This window comes from Lacerta agilis, chromosome 11, assembly GCF_009819535.1.
Source record: "Lacerta agilis isolate rLacAgi1 chromosome 11, rLacAgi1.pri, whole genome shotgun sequence".
Lineage (NCBI taxonomy): Eukaryota > Metazoa > Chordata > Lepidosauria > Squamata > Lacertidae > Lacerta > Lacerta agilis.
In genome coordinates this window covers 18,957,192-18,978,800 of record NC_046322.1, presented here as the reverse complement: position 1 = coordinate 18,978,800, position 21,609 = coordinate 18,957,192, and the positions used below count along the sequence as shown (strand labels likewise).

Sequence of the window (21,609 nt, the reverse complement as noted above, 5' to 3'; positions counted from 1 at the left end):
TCCAACTGCCAAATTCGGAGCAAGCACTGGAGCCCCATCCAATGATAAGCTAACCAAAGTAAGAGTTTGAACTGTGGTTAAGTTTAAGCACATTTTAGAGAAAGGCTGGAAATGGCCCGACTTTTTGAGGAAGTTGTCCTTGTGAGGCTAGGGCCAGAGTCTTTGGACACATCCACACTATGCATTAAAAGCACAACCTACCCCAGGTGGCACTGTGGGTTAAACCACAGAGTCTAGGGCTTGCTGATCAGAAGGTCGGCGGTTCGAATCCCTGCCACGGGGTGAGCTCCCGTTGCTCGGTCCCAGCTCCTGCCCACCTAGCAGTTCGAAAGCACGTCAAAGTGCAAGTAGATAAATAGGGACCGCTCCAGCGGGAAAGTAAACGGCGTTTCCGTGCGCTGCTCTGGTTCACCAGAAGTGGCTTTGTCATGCTGGCCACATGACCCGGAAGCTGTCTGCGGACAAACGCCGGCTCCCTCGGCCTATAGAGCGAGATGAGCGCCGCAACCCCAGAGTCGGACACGGCTGGACCTGATGGTCAGGGGTCCCTTTACCTTTTACCCCAAGAAGGAGCACAACATGTTCTCCACCAGGGGTACTACCCCTACCCTAAAAGTCAATACACTTCAGTGCTGCTAACACAGCAAAAACACAGTTTGGGGAGTGTGAGGAGTGCTGGAACGGAACTTGTGAATAGAGATCTTTAGTGCATCTACTTATGGGCCATGATGGAAGCAGGGCACATGTCCGGAGGCTGCATGATACAGCAACTTTCCAGAAGTTAAGGAAGTCCAGTCTGTGGTCCAGACACCTCCTGAGCAGAAGGACCACCAGGGCACACTGTGCATCCTACCATGAATTCCCTGGAAGAAAGGCAGGATTCCCAGGGTAATAATAAATTAAAAAACAAAGCACAGTCCTTACCACAGCTGTTAGACCTAACTGCCAAGCCACCTTGTGTTCTGTGTATAGCAGAAAAGTCAGGGAGAAGTTTCCTATAAATAACTGAACAACAGTTTTGCAACTCCTTGTATGCAACGTGTAGACACAGGAGGAGGAGAACTGTGAAAGGATTTACAGCTCTTTCCGGATGCTTCTGATATCCATGGAGTAGCACTGCATCGCAATGTCCAAATAGTCATGTGTATTTTAGGGTACAGGGCTTGGCTATGGTGGAGTGGTACAAACAGTTGTTAATTAGGCTGTGTGCTGGAGCTGCAAGACACTAAACCTTTGACTTACAAGGTTTGTGGTGTTTATCTTACGCCTTCAGTGGGGCATATTTACATTCTACAGTTTAAGTACTGGATGGGGGGGATACTGTTTGTGATAATACTTGTTCACCTGTTCTCAGCCTTACATGAATTCTAAATTTTAGAAGTGGCATTTAGTAGGCTGAATTACTGAAACATTTCAGTGTTTCAAACAAGACATATAACATATTGTGAAGAACATTAAATTGAGTGGAAATGGTTTACACGGACTATTTAAAAGAATCCTAAAGGGTACCATAAACTAAAAAAAGGAGCCTTCAGGGCCCTAATATATTAATGGTGCAGAGCCAACAAAAGTCAGCATGGTTCTACAGTGACTTGGGTTCAAATCCCAACTCCCATACATGCAGTGGAACAGATGAATGATGATGTTGCTCACACCGGAATTCCCAGTCTGCAAAAATGGAAACAGTGACCTGCCTTATAGAACCGGGAATTGCATGAAATATTGCTCCCTACCAAGGGCTCAGTAAGAGCCCGAGATCAGATCCAGAATCTGATTTTGAAAAACGACATGGGCCCTGGGAATGAACAAAAAGCCAATCTAGTTTGACAACTTTTTAACCCCAGTAGCCAATATACATTGGAAGAGTCCTGCTGCATTGGGTCAAAAGCTCATCTAGTCCAGCATCATGTTCTCACTGTGGCCAAGCAGAGGCCTTTGTGAAGCCTTCAAATGGGACATGACCACAACAGTGCTCTCCCTGCTTGGCATTCACAGTATAATGCCTTCAACAGTTCACCTAAAAGAACTCACAAACAGACCTGAAAACCCCCTTTTCTGTTGTTGGAGTCATGCTATGGCCCCCTTCCCATCCTTGTTCAGTGTGATTCTTGTCCCTAGCCCGTGGGTAGCAATGGCAGTAGTGGGTGTTTCTTGCTGCCTTGACTGATGATGCTGGGAGTCAGTATGCCTGCTCTCAATTTGCCACATACCATTTGCTTCCCTTTCAGGAAAGAGAGGCTGGAAATGATGCCTCCCCAACTAAAGGGTAATTTTCTGATACTTCAATTCCAATTCCACTTCTGTTTTGTTAAAAACTTCCGTGACTTCAATGGGGCTTGATTGCAAGCAACTGTGCTCTTAAGATCACAACCTAAGTCAAACTCACACTTGGTGGATGGTCGCTGCTTGCTGCTTTTTTCATCGTTCAATCAATACCAGCATCTAGTGCAACAACCATCTCAAAATAAAAGAACTGTGCAGGCAGAGGTTTGTTACCACCTCACTTTGAACCCAGTGCTTATCTAAAGAGCCTGCTCCTGTATTTGCCTGCAAGTTATTTAGCCATTAGGCTTCCGGCAAAAATCAACCCAAGGGGGGGAAATGTCTTTGAAAATGCTTCCTTGAGAAACACAGCACATCCATCATCAAGATACTTACTGTATTACGCGGTAAGATACAGACAGGGAGAAAACAGCAGGAACTTATGTTACAGGCACAACTTTTTTTTTTTTTTTTGGCCTGGTTTTAGTAATACGTTAAAGATGCAACCCTGCTGCAAAGGAAAACCTTATGTCAAATGGTGACGTTAGGAAACGCTGTTTCAACAACTCAGGCAGTCACATTTCCCTCCCAAAATCTCTCCTGCGCTTCTGAGTCGCAAGTCTCCAGCAAAAGTATTAACATTACATGTTGCACAATCTCTGAGGGTTTTTTTCTTCTTCTGGAACATGTTATGGCTATGCGCAAGGCTCACCAAAATCACAGTGTCTCTGAATCACAGACATCAGGCGTGCCATCGGGATGACAGATGCGATTTTTTCTTGGCGCAGCACAGGTATTATACATTGATGACCATTGCACGACTGTGCTGGCATTTATTTGTCACAGATGTGCAGGCAATGCCACCGCATCTGGGACGCGGCGGTGTCCTGAGGCTCTGTGGGGCCGGCAGGAAGCACGGGGCAAGCAGCTGCACTCAATGAAAGCCATGGGTGCACCAGAACGTGATGAAAGACCCAACATGCCGCAAACAGTAAATACAGACTTCTTTCATTAAATCCCTCCAGGTAACTGTTGTGGCAAACGCTTGCCAAAATGGGCTCTAGCATCTACTCCATTCACATTTATTCTGTACAGAGCTGGCGCAGAAAGGAAAGTCTTTAGTGCTTTGTGTCATTGAGTTTAAAAAAAAGAAAGAAAATGGGGTGGGGGGAGATTTAAACACTAGCTGACACAGGAGCCAAAGGGAAAGAAAAGGTGGGTGGAGGGGAGACAGAGAGAGAAAGAGAAAGAGAACTTTGTTTCATTAAAAGTTGGTGGGCCACACTCCTGGGTGTTATAAAGAAGTGATTGTGGCTTAGAACACAGTAGGAAGCATGCTACACCTGAAATGTCAGAATTATCCCTAAACAATGGCAACATTTACACTTCTCTGGAAGTGGCAAAACCCATTTTGTATTAATAGTTGGAAAAGCTAACAGCAGCTCCATGTTTCAAAGGAATTCAATGGGCAGCACAAGCAGTTCTGGCATTTTAAGCATCAACCCATGTTCACCCGAATGAAAAAGTGGTCAGCAATAATGCCATCATGCCCCCCGTTCCAAATCTATGGAAGGCAGCGTCCATGCGGCATTAATACGCACACCACAAACAAGCAGAGGATTACAAAAAAAACATCGTGCCGTTCCAGAAATTAAGAACCGCAGAACCAACTTTAATCAAACCAAAAGCAAGCCAGCTAAGCCTTAGACTTCAAATACACCAATTTAAAACTCTCTAGGGCCACTTTATCATTTGTGAGAAAACCATCTAGCATAGATGAGAAAGGCCAGCAGAGAAGAAGCAATTTGCACCCTGCCCCAGAGGAAGTTCCATAGTCATGGAGCCCCCACCAGAAAGTTCCTCTCACATCTGCCTATATATTGTATCGCACTTGGGGGCGGGCATACAAGGAGCTGCAAGGCTGAATGGTGAAGTAGATAACTTGGTCCCAAGTTGTTTCTGGTTCTACACAGTGCTTTTCTTCTAGAAATTTTTTTTGCCGGTACTCACCATGAAGTTGTTACAGTTAATTGCCATACTTTTCACCAGTGCTTTTCTTCGGGGGGGGAGCATAGGTACTGTGTACCCCTGAGTACCCCCAGGGGGTGCACTGGTTCTACAGGTGAATACCAGCACCTCAAATTGGTCTTAAAACCCCAATTTACAACATAGGATGCACATGTTCATATTATAAACAAACAAGCATTGGATAGAAGAGAATAGCCTTAACTCATTTTCTTTAAACTCTTGACTTACTTCGAAAGAGTGGGTTCTATGATATATTAATTTCATAAAATTTACATGCCACTTGCTTGTAAACAACAAAACAAAACCTCAAAGCAGATGCTACCACTAAAAAAGCTCGTGTGTATGTGTTTTGTTTGTGTATAGATAAGATACTGAAGGAGAGAGATGTTCGCCTAACACAGTAGCTACATTTGGATGTTTACATCTTGGCTTAATAAGCCAAAATATGAACAAGTCTCGTGGCCCCACATGCAGCTACTTTGATGCTACCCTGCATGAATGGGAAACAAGCCAGGGAGTCTTCAACAAACTATAAACAGCTCCCAAACAGGGCAGAGTATGAAACCATGGTGTAAATTCGGCTTCATGCCTTCACTTGTCAGGAAGCCACTGACCACAGTTCCCTGGTTCAGATATTAACAGGAAACTATGGTTAACTGAATATTGCCTCGTTTCCTGGCTTGTGTGTGGAAGAAGTGAAGGAACTGCACGCAGAACGGTAAGGGTTCTTCAGCTGGAACTACAATCGTCTCAATGAAGCTGCTTATTCATCAAAACCTCTTTGTGGTTTTCAAAACAATAAAACCACCTGATCCTCTGTGCATGATTTCCCTTCCCAGCCAAAAAAAAAAAAAAAAAAACCTCACCTGACATGCTTGCCTTGTTCCTTCAGCATTTTCACTAAGTCAGCAATTGGATATTGAGCCTTTGCTGCACAAAGACCATAACCTGTGGAGAAGCAGAAAAGCCCAGATGCTGTGATGTGCTTTACCAATGCCTCGCATGTTTGCCGGGTTAACTGATGGGCAGGGAGAGAAACATACAAACTAAATTAATCATGCTGGCTGTCTTTACTTTCCCATGTATCCAATCTTCAACCAGAGAAACTTCTATTATGTAATAGTTAGGGTTTTTGTTTTAGTACAAGCAATAATGAAAGGATGGGCCCCAATAACAGGGAAGTATAATTTATAATTAATAAGTATAATTAATTAATTAATAAGTATAATTGATGCTTTTGAATTATGGTGCTGGAGGAGACTCTTGAGAGTCCCATGGACTGCAAAAAGATCAAACTTATCCATCTTTAAAGAAATCAGCCCTGAGTGCTCACTGGAAGGACAGATCCTGAAGTTGAGGCTCCAGTACTTTGGCCACCTCATGAGAAGAGAAGACTCCCTAGAAAAGACCCTGATGTTGGGAAAGATGGAGGGCACAAGGAGAAGGGGACGACAGAGGATGAGATGGTTGGACAGTGTTCTCGAAGCTACTAGCATGAGTTTGGCCAAACTGCGGGAGGCAGTGGAGGATAGGGGTGCCTGGCGTGCTCTGGTCCATGGGGTCACAAAGAGTCGGACACGACTGAAGGACTCAACAACAACAACATAATTTATAACCACCACCCCCAGGCTAAAATTCCCGTCACTTTTGACAAACTACAGTTCCCTGTGTTCTTTGAGGGAAGCCATGTGCTTGAAATGTATGGTGTGGGTATTACCTGAATGCGGCAAGTAATACAAGGAATGATAGGGAGAGAAGCCAAACACTTAAGATTATTTATTCATGGAAATGCAACTATCTGACTTTTAGAAGACCTCTGAAGGCAGCCCTGTTTAGGGAAGTTTTAACGGATTGGTGTTTTATCATGTTTTTAATATTCTGTTGGAAGCTGCCCAAAGGGGCTGGGGAAACCCAGCCAGATGGGCAGGGTATAAATAATAAATTATTATTATTATTATTATTATTATTATTATTATTATTATTATTATTTCATTTTAATAAGGCATTAGGTGTGGATGTGAAGTTAGGTTGGTAACAGTATTGGCTTGGCCATTGTCTTCCACAATTTGTATTACAGTAGCAGAGCAAATGTTCTTAATTTACGGATACTGTTCATCACACAGAATCTGGTTCTCATGGCACAGGCTACAAAAGCAGTAGTCATGAACAGCAGCTTCAGTTTTACCAGGAGTGATGATGATGTTGTTGGCTTCCTTTATCATGTCAATAGCGCTGTCCACATTCACTTCTGTATGCGTGCCGGTTATTTCCATGGGCTTCCCACCAGCTGTCGAAGTAGTGCCATATCCACCAAGGATCACGTTAGCAAGAGAGCGATTCATGGCCTAGGCGAGGAAAAAGCAAAAACCCTGAATGCTTTAAACAAGCTGCCTTTTAAAAATCAAATGCAACGAATACAGTTTTGTGAATAAAAACTTCAGCATTTTTTATTTTATTTTTTAAGTTCTCCCTCTGTGGCTTTCTCCAAGTTTTTATTTCCGAGTTGTCCAAGCCTCAAGGTGACACCGTTATGCAATATCAAACATGAGTCTTTCCCAAAGGCAACAGACGGTAACAAAGTTCAGGTCCTTGGAAGATACAAGGAGACAAATGACATCATGGACTAGGAAAGATGAAAAAGTTGGAGATGAACTGGAAACAATGCTCACCTGCAGTTACCTCCTATTAATTTTAATATCTATATGAAGCTGCTGGGAGAGATCATCAGGGGGTTTGGACTGGGTGTTCATCAGTATGCGGATGAAACCCAGCTCTACCTCTCTTTCAAATCAGAACCAGTGAAGGAGGTGAAGGTACTGTGTGAGTGCCTGGAGGCGGTTGGAGGATGGATGGTGGCTAACAGATTGGGGTTGAATCCTGACAAGACAGAAGTACTGTTTTGGGGGGGGGGACAGGGGGCGGGCAGGTGTGGGGGACTCCCTGGTCCTGAATGGGGTAACTGTGCCCCTGAAGGATCAGGTGCGCAGCCTGGGAGTCATTTTGGACTCACATCTGTCAATGGAGGCACAGGTTAATTCTTTGTCCAGGGCGGCTGTCTACCAGCTCCATCTGGTACGCAGGCTGAGACCCTACCTGCCCGCAGACTGTCTCACCAGAGTGGTACATGCTCTAGTTATCTCCCGCTTGGACTACTGCAATGCGCTCTATGTGGGGCTACCTTTGAAGGTGACCCGGAAACTGCAATTAATCCAGAATGCGGCAGCTAGACTGGTGACTGGGAGTGGCTGCCGGGACCACATAACACTGGTCCTGAGAGATCTACATTGGCTCCCAGTACGTTTCCGAGCACAATTCAAAGTGTTGGTGCTGACCTTTAAAGCCCTAAATGGCCTCGGTCCTGTATACTTGAAGGAGCGTCTCCACCCCCATCGTTCAGCCCAGACACTGAGATCCAGCGCCGAGGGCCTTCTGGCAGTTCCCTCACTGCGAGAAGCAAAGCTACAGGGAATCAGGCAGAGGGCCTTCTCGGTAGTGGCGCCCGCCCTGTGGAACGCCCTCCCATCAGAGGTCAAAGAAATAAACAACTACCTGACATTTAGAAAATACCTGAAGGCAGCCCTGTTTAGGGAAGTTTTTAATCTGTGATATTCTAATGTATTTTTAATATTTGTTGGAAGCCACCCAGAGTGGCCAGCCAGATGGGCGGGATAAAAATAAATTATTATTATTATTTTAAAAAACCAGGAGGGGGATGAGAAAGAGCTAACAGTCTTGCTGTACAGTATAAGCCACCAGTACAATTTAATGTCTACAAGAAGTTCCAGATGCATTAGTGATTCATTCATGCAGATTTGCTGCCACGCAGTGGCCATCCAAGTTATACCTTTGATGTTATTTAAAATAAAACAAAAAACCTGCAGGTTGCAAGCAGAGTCATTTTTGCTCTCTCCCTAAGCGAAAGAGAATATGTTTGGAGTTTCTGTGAACAGTACATATAATGCCATTGATGTGTGACATTTTAAGTAACGAAAAGGTAGCCAAGCAAAAATAAATAAAAAGAAATCACCCTGGCTGCATGCCTAGCAACTAAGGAACAGCTTCAAATGCAAGGCATACTACATCAGTATAAATACCATGTTCATGAGTCCTGATTTCAGAGCCCAGTTCAATGTGCTTTAAGGATTTAAAAGACAGAATCAGTACTCTGAATTGGGCAAAGAGCTACAAAAGAAAAAGAGCCATGGGGAGAAACCAGGGTGCGTGGAAAATGACATGAATGAACAGGTTAAAAACACAAAGACCGAAGTTACAACACAAAACTTTTCCACACACACACACAAAAAGAATGATTCAGTCTTCTCAGCGTGTTGACGGGAGAAAGCACATGTCTACGTTTTCCTTACCACACACATGATATAAGACAGGATGGCACCAGAAGAGCCAATAAGAGCGCCCACAATTGTTAGCAAGTTGTTGTTGAGTAGGAATCCTTCAGCACAGAGTGCCCAGCCAGAATAGCTGTTCAGTACAGTAATGACGACGGGCATGTCAGCCCCGCCTATGGCTGCTGTTAAAGTGACGCCCTGTGCAATGGAAATGAAAGCAATAAATGAACAGCAGACTGGCGTATCAATTCTGCTCAAAACCATTCTGGATGATCTCCACAGCCCTTTCCTTTTCAAGCGCATCTAAATTATTCACCAAGGTCACTGAAATACCATGCCAAGACCAAAGCATTGTTTTTGTAACTGTTATGCAATTCTACTTATTATTTGCTGACTGTCCATTAACTTCACTTTTGCTAGTCATGTGGATATATATATATATATATAGAGAGAGAGAGAGAGAGAGAGAGCAGCCTCCCTAAACCACTGGAATTTCACCCAGCATTGCTTTCAAGTCTGACTTTACAAAAAGAACTGGACCAAACTCAAGAACTTTGTGTACTCTTTAAGCCAACAAATGTTGTTCCAAAAAAAAACCCCAAAGGAATGGGTGGGCAGCCCCCCTTTTTTTGGTCAAGGTCTGCATTCCCTCAGAGGTAATAATCTGGGGGTCGCACATCACAATGGGTGGGGTCAAAGCCCAAACAGAGTGGGTCCACTCCCTCCCTTCCCCATTTCATTTCTCCCACCTTCACATCAAATTAGGTGAAGGAGCACAGGTGGCTAAACTGTGGAATATGAAGAAGTGTGCATGCACACGAAAGCTCATACCAAGAACAAACTTAGTTGGTCTCTAAGGTGCAACTGGAAGGAATTTTTTATTTTATTTTGATTTCTTTGTATTGCTCTGTATGGAAACTCTGGGGTTCTCCATAACCATACAACTGGCTGGGCTTATAACTGCTATTTTACTTCAGCTTTGTAGGAGTTCAGCATGCCTAGTAACAAATTTGATTTTTCTGCATCAGAGTTTACAGTTTGGCATTTTCACTAGCAAGGCATTCCAAATTACCCCCTTCAAATCCCATGCTTACCATAACAGCAGATAGAGCAGACACAGACCCTAAACAGGTCAGTCCAGTTGTGTAACTAGGATCGATCATGTAGGGAATCATTCCTCCCACACTTGCAGTGAGTAAGCCGGCATTCAGTAAGTGCCGGCCTGGTAAGAGGAGAGGGGCAGAATTCAGGATACCTGCAGTAAGTAAGTAAATAAGGAAGGAAGGAAGGAAGATCTTTCAATTCCTAGAATTGGCAGCTTTAGAAAATCAGCAGCTTTGGGAGGAGGCAGAAGCCCACAGACCCAATATCAAGTTCCTTTTCTATTTCCATCTACTCTACACAACTGTTGGCCAAATATCAACCCCATCTTCCGTGGGCAACATCAACAGGAAGCTGGTATAGATGCTGTTTTCTTCAATAGGATTCCAGAAGCAATAAAATACTAGGCCTGAAACGGGTGTGGGTAACATTGCCGAACTACAACTCCCATCAGCCCCAGCAAGCATGGCCAATGGCCAGGGATGATGGGAGTTGCAGTTCAGCAACACCTGGAGGCCCAATGGTTCTCCACACCTGGCCTATAACATCTTCCAATTATATACTTCAAACAATAGCATAAGAATTGTTTTGATTGATCAGACCTATGGTCCATTTAGTACAGCATTCTGCTTCCAAGTATGGACAGCTATGTGTCATGGAAAGTTCATAGGTGGGACATGAAGTAATAGCCACAGCCCACTGTACATCTCCCAGAAAACAAGATACACCGCAGGTAACCCTCATGTTAATTGCATGAAGGGGCCAAAAAATGTGCTACTTTTTTACACCCATCCCCCCAAATCTAAGGCTGCTCTCACCCTGTCCATTGCAATGTTGGAGCATAATGTCTGAAGGAGGGTGCATCCCCTAAACACACAAGATCTCTGCAAAACTTAAAACCCAGATCACCGAGAAAATGTATTGTGTAGGGAGGCTCTGTGTATAAAGCAAGCTTTCCACTTCAGATGTTATGTCCCAGCAGTTTATTATTCCAGGCTCCCATGAGAAAGGTGCCTCTGGCACCTCAAGCAAAGAATCAGAACTGCTGTGTGGGTCAACCAAGAATTGCTGGACTGGCAAGAAGCCCCACCAACCCCCAGGCCCTGATTCAGCAGCTGGTAAATCTCTACAGCAGGGTTGGGGAACCTGTGCCCCTCCCAGATGTTGCCAGGTGCCAACTCCTATCTGTTCCAGAAAGCACGAACAATGGTCAGAAATTATGCGAGTTATCGTCCAACGACCTAGATGTCAGGAAGAATGGCTCTATCACAGCCTTACATGTTAGCTTTCTATCTGCAAGTGAATATATGAAAACGTATTCGATCAACTTGAGTCTACACCTGCAATCTGATATGGAGAGTGGACACAGGCTTACCACCTGAGCCAAAACCAAACCAAAGAGGAATGGTATGCACACATGCTTACCAAAGAGTATGCAATCATGTGTACAAAGGTGGATAGAATATGCCAAGGGAAGGGAAAGGAAGGGAAAGGCAGAGAAGCAAATTTACCTTGGAGCTTTCCATAAGCAACGAGAGAGCCACTGAAGGTTACACCTCCAATATATGTGCCAAGGTAAGCCACAATCTTGGTGAGGTTTGCAGCTGCATCAGTATCAAAGTGAGGATACTCAATCATGTACTCAGCAACGCAGGTGAGGACAGCAGCCAGGCCAACCAAGCTGTGGAAAGCAGCCACTAACTGAGGTAAATCCGAAATCTGGATACGTTTGGCAATTGTCAGACCTGTCAAGGCAAAAGTAGTAAACCATCAGATGCAGTGGTGCATCAAGAGGAAGCTGTCCCTCAATGCAGGAACGTCTAAGCTGGAGAGAGCATGCACTACAATACCAAAGCTTCTTCAGCATTAGCACAAACATGCAGTCTCTGGTTTGCATTTCAAGCCTAAAAATAATAATAATAATAATAATAATAATAATAATAATAATAAAGGAAGTGCTGGACAGAACTGCAAGAAGGCCAGCAACGGCCAACATGGTCCCATCCAGATGTTGGGCTGCAAGTCCCATCAGCCTCAGCCAGTGTGGCAATTGTCAGGGATGATGGGAGCTGTAGTTCAACAACATCTGGAGGGCATCATACCTGATCTAATAAGCAAAGTCAGCACCTATTATCCAAGAAACAAAGGAACTTCTATTTCCCCCCAATTACTTTCTACTCCTGACTTCAAACACCTCTATGATTTCATAGACTGTGTCCTTTAACTCTGATGATGGCTCTTGCTTGTCTTGACAGAGCATATAAGGCATGTTGTCTGTTTGTTTGATCTGTATACCACCCTTCATCCGAATATCACTGCACGGTTCACAACATAAAAATACAAAATGAGAACACAAAATACAGAATAAAACGGTAACAAAAACCAAACAATAACGCCCCCCTCCCACACGCACATTTAAAAGACTACACAACGTTCCAAAGGCCTAGTTATACAGAGAAACGTTTTCCCCTGGTGTCTAAGAAATATGTGACGAAGGCACCAGGCAAGCCTCCCTTTGGGAGTGCATTCCACAAACGGGGAGCCACTACAGAAAAGGCCTGTTCCCATGTTGCTGCCCTCCGGACCTCTTGTGGAAGTGGTACATGAAGAAGGGCCTCAGATGATGATCCCAGGGCCCAAGTCAGTTCATATGAGGAAAGAAGGTTCTTGAGGTAATGTGGCCCTGAGCCATTTAAGGCTTTATAGGTCAAAACCAGCACTTTGAACTGGCTCCAAAAAACAACTGGTGGCCGGTGCAGTCAGGCCAGGATTAGCGTAATATGCTCAAAATGAGCTGAAGAACTATAAAGGAATATAAGGAACACATCTCAAAGTATTGTGAAGGTTGGAGCCAGCTCAAAGCATGAGGGGGTTCTAGTAGGCCCCATATACTCTGCTGGACAACCGGAAACGAGCAGCCTCTGCCTACTGTGTAATCACAACATTTACATCTCTTGCCCTCCCCCCTTTTGCCTGTGGCCCCCACTCACCACTGTGGGCTGAAAATAGTTTTCCACCCTGCTTTATCTGCTAAAAAGAAAACAAGTTTCCCCACGTCTCTGAAGCATGAAGACACCTGACAGGAAAAAAAATGGCATCGCCTACAATAGGCTCAACTGCAAAAAAAGGGACACTGTCCTGTGTTCTGAGTTTTTCCTAGAACCAGGTGGTGTTTTAGCTCTGCACTCACCTATGGTGCCACCAAGAGCCATTGCACCTGACATCTGCGCCAGCAGCTCAGGGGATGGTTTTAGGCCTCCGAGAGTAGCTGCCATGCCCCCGGCAACACCTATCATACCCAAAGCATTGCCAAGCCGAGCTGTTCCTTGTGTGGAGAGGCCAGCCAGAGCACCGACACAGCACAAGCCTGAACCCAGGTAGATCATCTTAAGAAGTGAAAATAATAATAATAATAATAATAATAATAATAATAATAATAATAATAATAATAATAAATAGTGTTTTTAAAACAAAAACATATAAAGCACCTGCAATTGCTAGACAATGTACCAAACAAAAAAAGAGGGTGAGGGGGTAATACAGGCCTCATCCACAGGCTTCAAATCCAAATGCAAAGACATATTGGGAAGGAGAGTAAAAAAGGAGAGTAAACCAGGACTGTTTGTGTATACCAAACAGAACCAGGAATGCTGCATGCCACAGCACCTAATTTGCTGCAAAGAATGATATATTGTACTCACTGCAATTATATGGAACAACTGCCGGATTACTAAATACGTTGGCACGACTGGGGCATTCTTCACTGTGCCAAGTATAAGAACAGATCTTATCTCCCTTGAAGTCCTCCGGCACATGCAGAGTCAGCCTCTTGCTTTGGGCTGGGAGCCTCAGAGGAGGCAGAAGAAATGCACCTTTTTTCCTGCTTGCTTCTGCCTCTCTCTGAAGCCAAGTGACAAATATCCACTTTGCCCTTCCACTGTGCAAGCTGAAGGAGTCTTAGGAGGAATTGGTGGAGACAGCAAGCCATGGCTGCCTACTAAGCCAAACCAAAATACGTGGGTCCTATTCTTTACTTAGAATGGGGGGGGGGGTTAAAGAACCCTCATCTTCTCTGCATTAGCAATTTGTTTGCATTACCATGTGCCACTCCCAAAGATTCTGCAGTGTTTTCACCACAGAAGAATTGGGGCAAGCTGCAGCAAAAAAAAAAAAAAAAAATGGGGGAGGGATGACTCTCTTAGGTAGATAGAATTCAGCCTCAAACAGCATGCATTTAAAGCACATGCATGCATAAATAATCTTGGGAACCGTAGTTTACACCTCTTAAAGAGATACAATTCTCAGCACCATTTGAAAGCTACGGTTCCTAAGTGTTGATTGGGGGGGAGGGGTGTGCGTGCAGTCAGTAATATGCCCCCCAAAACTGCCAATTTACATTTTCTGTATGTAACGAAAGAAAAGGGTACCCTGGGTCCCCAAGAGATCTTATTACCTGTTCAATGTTATACCCGCTATGGAGCGCTGCTGCATATCCTCCTATAAAAGTGCCAGCAGGCAACAGGTACAAGTAATTGTATTCGGGGGGATCAGTGGGGCGCTTGAACATATCCAGCATCCTCTGCGTGACTAGGAAACCACCTTTCCCACAAAAAAAGAAAAAGAATATTTAGATTTCGAAACCAGCATAATGGTATTATTGAATGCTAGGGAAATGGGCAATTGTTCTGAAGTATAAGCCTCCGTTTAATAATAGACTCTCAGCCTCTCCTGGGGTGCTGGCATGGCCTGGTTGGATGCCAAGGAGTGGGGAGAGGCACCAGCTGGGGAACCCCCAAGGGAAGACGGCTCAGAGCCCGGGGATTGATGGTGGGGTGATGATGAGTGGTCAGAGAGAGAAGAGGGGGCCGACTGGGGGGGGGGAGGTGTCGGAAGGTGAGGAGGCAACAGGTTTGAGTGAGCAGGAAGAGTCTGCAGCAGAGGGCAGTCCAGACTCAGAGGCAGGAGTGGGGGCAGGAGACAGAGGTTGGCTGCTGAAGAATCCAGGGAGTTTCCCCTCATGCTGTGACCAGCTTCCCTCCCCCGTCCTCCCAGAACACACAGAGAAATGAAAAGGGCAGAGGAGAGATTTGTTGTGCGCAGACGCAGTCTACGACTGCTTGGGGAAAACCCTGGAGAGGAGGGGTGAGGGAGCTGTGGGAAGGCGGGGACCTTCAGTCCTCATAACTGCTGCATTGGGGCAAGACATACTGGGAAGAGATACTGGGATCAGCCTGAGCAGTTCTGGTCCCTTGAATGAAGAGTTAACTTCACTGGCACTGTGTTTTTTATTACTGACCTACGCTTGACTGCGGCTCCTGACAGGTGCGTCCTCATGCAATTGTGAATTATTATATGATGCATGCAAGAGGGAGAGGCTGAAACCAGAACCAGAACAGATGTTTAGCTATAACTGACTGGGGCATGGTCCATGTGAGTGGCATGGTATCAACACATACCAAAACCAGAGGTCCAAGAGGATCTCAGTGCATATCTGTTAGAGCGGGGGAGAAATACAGTTCTGCTGATAGCTTGTGCATAAATAGCAGAGCAAACCAGGCCTGGAATGGAAAGGCGATAGCTCAGTGGCAGAGCATCTGCTTTGCATGCAGAAGGTCCCAGGTTCAATCCCCACCAGGTACGGCTGGGAGAAACTCTGACCTTGGAGATCTGCTGCCAGTCAGTGTAGACAATGCTGAGCTAGATGGACCAATGGTCTGACTCAGTCTAAGGCAGCTTCCTAGGTTCATGGAAAAGCTCTCCAGCACTGGCAAAGCCATCCTCATCATGGCCTCAGCTCACTGAGGAAGTTGCTTAACATAAGTTATACCCATTGGTCCATTTAGCTCAGTATTGTCTACATGGACAGTCAGTGGCTCTCCAGAGTTTCAGACAGGAAGCCTCTCCCAGCCCTACCTGGAGATATCAGTGATTGAACCTGAGACCTGCATACATGGCAAACATGTACGGCAAACATTCTGCCCCTGAGCTATATGGTCCTTCCTCTATAGCATGGTGACATTAGGACCTGTGATGGATCTTGTTGTCACTGCACAAGCTTAAGGACTCAGGTTTCTCATGAACAAATAACTAGAGGGTCACAGCAATCGGTCAGAAATGTATTTCACTGGTTTCTCTCAATCTGGATACACAAGCATACCATACCTCTTGGCCATTGCAATTCGTGACATTACTGTTTTGGTTCAACATTCCTAAAGACAATAAGCAAGAAAGCCAAAATATAGTCCATACCTGCAATGTTGATAGAGGACACAAAAGCAGCAAGAACAGCTAGGCTTTGAGGCACATTATCAGGGAGATATTGTCCCCCCATTAGTGCCAATCCACCCACAGCTGTCAACCCTGTGGGGAGGAAAACAGCATTTAAGTCCCTGTACAACAGGGGAAACTGATGCCAGTTGTTATATATGCCTCTGATTCAAGAACTGACGAATACCAATGGAGATTGTTGTGTTAGTGTTCCTGTTTACAATGCTCTTGTTCTGGTTTCTAACATTCCTTCTACAGTACTGTGCATTAACTGTTGCCTTATGGAACTGTGAGTTCTTGATTGATAGATTGCACTAAACTTCATTCACACCAGCGGGTTTGGTGTGACACAACAGTGGACATCATTGAACATTTCACCACCACCCAGACACAAACCCTTTAGTGTTTATGTGTACTGCTTTGCATCCATGAGTCACCCATGAAAATGGTGGGAAAGAACTGTATGCCAGAATACTGCACCAAATTTCGCCCCATGATTTTCCAGGTTAGCAGGGTTGCAGTTTTTTTTCTGGAAGCAGTTAATATGGAAATGAGAGCTACATTTCCACTAGATTTCCACAAGTGCCTTTTACATTATGTGAAAGATCACAAAAATTATCAGGGGGAAATGGAATAAAATGCTGTCTGAATGCATCTTAACTAGACAATACTTTCAAATCTGCATTGGACTGCCCTGCCAACTGTACGTTCAATGTCACCAGCAATACAGCTAGAAACTACCTACCAAATTACGACAGTAGTAAGTATCTAGATAAGGGCAGGAAGCTGGATTTGGCTGGATAGTTATGTCAGCCACCTTGTCAAAGGCCAAGTTTGAAAAGCCAGCCCCATCAATCACCTGATGCAGAGCACTTTGCAAGGAGCTCCACGAGACCCTCTTGATCAGCACTTTGAAGGGGACTCTGCAAGACCCTTTTGGCTAAGCCAGGATTTTATATGCCTGATGTTGCAAACACTAACCCATTCTTGGGTTCCAAGAGAACTAGGATGCACATAATTCCATTTGAGTTGTGCCCTAGATTATCTTGCATTTGGTTAATAACTGGGTAAAATTTGGCTCCACTGTGCATACACATACAAACTTTCCAGGCAAATTGTACATGTGATGAAATAGACCCTAGCCTGTAATACTTTGTGTCCCAACAACACTTTTAATTGGCCTTGCAGCTATTTGGCGGGGGGAGGGAGGTAACCATACCTAAAACCCACATTTTAGGCCTGTGAACACATTATGTGACAGCAAAGAGGGAGTTGCAACCCATCCTCTGGCTGTCGGTTGAGGGCACCTATATGACACACATTTCCAGATACAGGTATGTTTGGTGTCATTTACACTTTTACGTGCCAAATCACTCCTCAGAGAAATGTCAGGGTCGAAAACCAAAAAAAAGCGGTCGTTGTTGTACCTGAGATGGCGTTCGTCACAGACATGAGTGGCGAGTGGAGTGCAGGCGTCACACCCCACACCGTGTGGTACCCAACAATCCCGGCCAAGCCAAATGTTGTCACCATCTGAGTGAAAGCTGAATTTGGAGCTGCAACGCCCAACCCGAGCAAAGTACTGAGTCCTACAAGACAAGAGAGCGTTAAGTCCTGCAATGAATGAAAACATACGGTATATTTCATGGTAAGTTTTAAACACTGACAAAATACAGCCTCCCTTTCTTTCTACAGTTGCGTTCATTTATTAAATTTGTACCCCACACATTCCTCCAAAGGTGGCTAAGACAGCCAATCCTATGAAGATGGCCAAGTCATTCATTTTTCTCAAAGCAGTTTTTCTAGCATTTTCAGGCTACCTAAATGGCACATGATCCATGGGAAGTACTAGCAAAGCTAGACCTTGCTTCTGATATTTTATTGCAATGTATATTTCATCTCTCTCCTTCTCCCGCTTAAAGGCCCAGAATGGATTAAATAGCATGATGGTTCGGAAAGCTCCATGTGTATGCACATGCGCGCGCACACACACACACACACACACACACACAAAGTTAGTTATTCTACCTCCACCAATTTTGCCAGTGGCAAAAAAAAAAGAGTGCTGGGGTGAGCAGAGCCCATTTACCCGATAGGGATGTAAATCATTCACACACGCCAAGTCACAGAACTGATGATTTGAATGGAGTGGGGACAATAATGCCTCCCCTTCTCGGCTTGCTGTATGGATCAACTGAAGATGGGGGCTGCAGGAATGCAAGTGTGTGTGGTGGCTACAGCCACAGTTGATATGCGCGCACACACACACACACACCGAGAGGATTCGCCAAGGGTGAATGACCGAGAGGAAGAGGGAAGATTAGCTACCTGGCTCCCTATAATTTGACAGCAAGATCCATCTTTACTTCTGGACATTACTAGGCCCTGGAACATCTTCGGATGTAGGTTCCACAGAGTGGCCAGAGTACGGCAGCTGCTTTCTCACCTGCTGTGTACGCAGAGGCAGTCGTCATTGTTTTCATGAAGGGTGTAACAGTGGCTGCTTTTTCTGCTTCCAGCTCTGCCACAGTCTTCTGCTTCACAGGCGCTGCCTGGGGAATGTTCTTAGGAGGTGGTGCTGGAAAAATCACCTTTCCATCCTAAGAAAAAGCAGTTGTGGTTTTATCCAACGGATCAGAGAATTTGCAATCTCCGACATGGTTTAGCCTGCCAGTTCTTAAATCCAGAGGCAAAAGGAAAACACGGAGTAAGTGGTGTCTGTGACTATGGGATTTGCAGCACTCTTTTGGGAAGTGTCAACAAAGGTATGGGCCTACGATCCTCTCCTGCCTTGACAAAGTGGCTCTCAAGCAAATCTTATCTGCTGATTGGTTTGTGTGTGCATTATACTGGCAAGGAGCTATGCACAAGCATTTTTAACAAACAATAATTAACAAACTAATAGCCAGATATCATATCTGGATAACATTGCATGCATCTGAATGCATTGTTTAGTTCCGTTCAATAAGCTTGGTTCATTTGAAGCCAAAAAAGGCTAAACAAATGGATGTACCCCAGGAATAAGTAATGCATGTATAGTGCTGTAAAATGAAAGTCAGTTGAACACAAATAATACTACCTTCCTTGCACATTGATGACAGATCATCCAGGGGAATATCAAAACATTCAAAACATACAGGTGCCTCAATTCAGGTTGTAGAAAAGAAAAAGAAAAACAGGCTGAGGCTTGGACTCCCAATTTAAGAAATAACATAGATTAGCTCACCTTCATTACCACTGTTCCTCTTACAACATGGTCCAGAGTACCATAGTCAAATTCATCCTTTATGTCAAGGAAGAACTTCTCCTTGTCTGGGCTGATGGCCTTCAGGAGCTTGGTGATGTTATTGGAATACAACGTGCTGGCTTGGGTGGCCATTCTGCTGGGAAGGTCCGTATAACCTATGTGTGTAATTCCCTGGAGATACCAAAAATATGGCTTCATGAATAAGCAAGCTGAGACACAACTTCTGAAGTAAAAGTCGGGGGGGGGGGAACCATTCCTAGACATCAGCATCTAAGCATGTGGTAATAAATGCTGGTTTTGCCAAACCAATGGGAAGGGTCACAGCTCAATGGTATACCATTTGCTTTGCATACAATAGGACCTAGGATTCATCTCCAGGTACAGCTGGGAATGTCCCATCAGAAACCCTGGAGAGCTGCTGCTAGTCAGTGTAGACAAGACTGGCCATGACTTACTCCACCTACAAAGGCTGCTGCTAAAAGCAGCTACTAAGAATATCTGGTGGCTACTAAGAAACCAGTACCTTGTGAATATAGAGTTCTCCTGGCTTTGTAGTTTCAATGTTTCCCCCAGCTTCAGCAGCTAGGTCTACAACAACTGAGCCTTCCTTCATCAATTCAATCATATCTTTCCGAAAGAGGATTGGAGCTTTTTTACCTGGAGGAAAAGTAGGAAAGCATTGTAACAAGTACACCATATAAGGAAGAACCAGTGGTCACATTTTCCTCTAAAGGAAGAAATGTTTTCTCTTAATTTTCTCCTTGATTTGCATGCAATTCAGTAAACATAGTATTTTAGTTGCATGCATGCATTTCCATACACAACAATCTGGTTCACTTCCAGATTATCCCAGATGCAATGGGAGCAAGATACATCCCTAGATAGGAAGAAGCCCTCTTCTCCACTAAAGACCATACCCAAACATCATGGGAAGTTGAAGAGTGACCAACCTCATGAGAGGCTTGGTGCTGAGTATTCCAAATTGTATCCCTAATGAGACAGCAGTTGAGTGTTATGGGCAGAAATGTAATGGGAGGAATCCTAACAGTCTTGCGCACAAACGAAACTCTGAGGTGGTGACTACTTTCAGCCAGAAGGTCAGCTGAAGTTAGTATCAATGGCAGATTTATACATGTCTTTTGCAGGGCTAACATCTTGGGCTCCAAATGGCATGAAGCAAAAGCAAGAACAATGCCGACTAACCGACAGCTTGCATTTGGACCACAGTGTGCGGAGAGAGAGAGAGGTTGAAAACTTCACTCGCAGTCATGATCCTGATGAAAGTCACACTCTCCTGCACTGCTAATAGCCTTCAGAAAAGACCTCCCAGTATTGAATGAACCGTAACACCTTCACCATGAGCTAAATACCAACACAATGAAGGAGCAATTTTGGCAAGATCATGGCTAGGGAGGGAAGGATTCAATCTCCCCTCTCTATGCATTGTGGTCCCAATAAAAATCATTGTGTGCACACGTGCCTATTATCAAATTTTTTAAAAACATGATGTACTAGCCAGTGACGAATTTCGAGTCATGTGCTGTTTTGATGACAAGTCAGAACAAATATCTTTGCAAATCTGCTTAAGTAAACACATTATTTTCATTTCAACAGGAAAAGGGCTGCCTGCTCCACAGGACACCTACCAGGAATGAGAGCTGTCGTGATGATAATGTCAACATCTTGGCACTGTTTTGCAAAGAGTTTCATCTCGGCTTCAATGAACTCTTTAGACATCTCTTTTGCATAGCCTCCTTGCCCTTCCCCAGATTCTTTTAGGTCAACCTCCAAAGGCTCCGCACCTAGTGATTTGAACTGTTCCAATGCTGCAGCTCTATAAATTTGAAGAGAAAAATAAGCTATTAACAGGAAGGGTGTTGGGGAGAAACGAAAGGACCGCATTAGTGAAAGCTCCACCCAGAAAAGGCTTTTTACTGGGTCAAATAGGCCCACAGGGGTGGTCTAGATGGACCAAAGCCCAGACACAGTATAAGAGAATTTCCTGTGTTTCTCTGCGACCCCACATATGACATGCTGGCCCAAACACCTTGGCGGAAGAGATGGATACAAATGAAACAGTAATGCCGTTAGCGATAATTTACGATGGGTGTGCACATACCTGGTATCAAACCCACGAACCACAGCTCCCATTGATTTAGCCGCTCCTGCAGATGCTAAGCCTGCGACTCCACCACCAATGATCAGAACCTGCAGCCACAAAACGCAGTGCAGTTAAGTCACAAATCAACCGGCATCGGTTCAATGTCAATGAATACAGAATGAAAATGGTCTCCTGAGCCTGAATATTTTACAAGCTAGATTCAAGTGGAGTCCAACCCCTTCAATACCTTACAAAAA

At 44.6% G+C, this 21,609-nt stretch overlaps 1 protein-coding gene across 2 annotated transcripts in view; it reads right to left on the bottom strand.

Moving 5' to 3' along the window:
- NNT (nicotinamide nucleotide transhydrogenase) overlaps positions 1-21,609 on the bottom strand; it is a 47,167-nt gene that overhangs the window by 7,302 nt on the left and 18,256 nt on the right. For both annotated transcript variants that reach the window (XM_033163638.1, XM_033163639.1), the window contains 14 exons: positions 21,371-21,459; positions 20,898-21,085; positions 19,775-19,908; positions 19,231-19,422; positions 18,451-18,604; positions 17,432-17,593; positions 15,987-16,097; positions 14,191-14,336; positions 12,928-13,123; positions 11,249-11,482; positions 9,731-9,891; positions 8,655-8,834; positions 6,476-6,635; positions 5,157-5,238 (listed from right to left, as the gene is read on the bottom strand). In XM_033163638.1, coding sequence (XP_033019529.1) covers positions 5,157-5,238; positions 6,476-6,635; positions 8,655-8,834; positions 9,731-9,891; positions 11,249-11,482; positions 12,928-13,123; positions 14,191-14,336; positions 15,987-16,097; positions 17,432-17,593; positions 18,451-18,604; positions 19,231-19,422; positions 19,775-19,908; positions 20,898-21,085; positions 21,371-21,459 — 2,189 coding nt within the window. The remainder of the gene's footprint in view (positions 1-5,156; positions 5,239-6,475; positions 6,636-8,654; positions 8,835-9,730; positions 9,892-11,248; positions 11,483-12,927; positions 13,124-14,190; positions 14,337-15,986; positions 16,098-17,431; positions 17,594-18,450; positions 18,605-19,230; positions 19,423-19,774; positions 19,909-20,897; positions 21,086-21,370; positions 21,460-21,609) is intronic.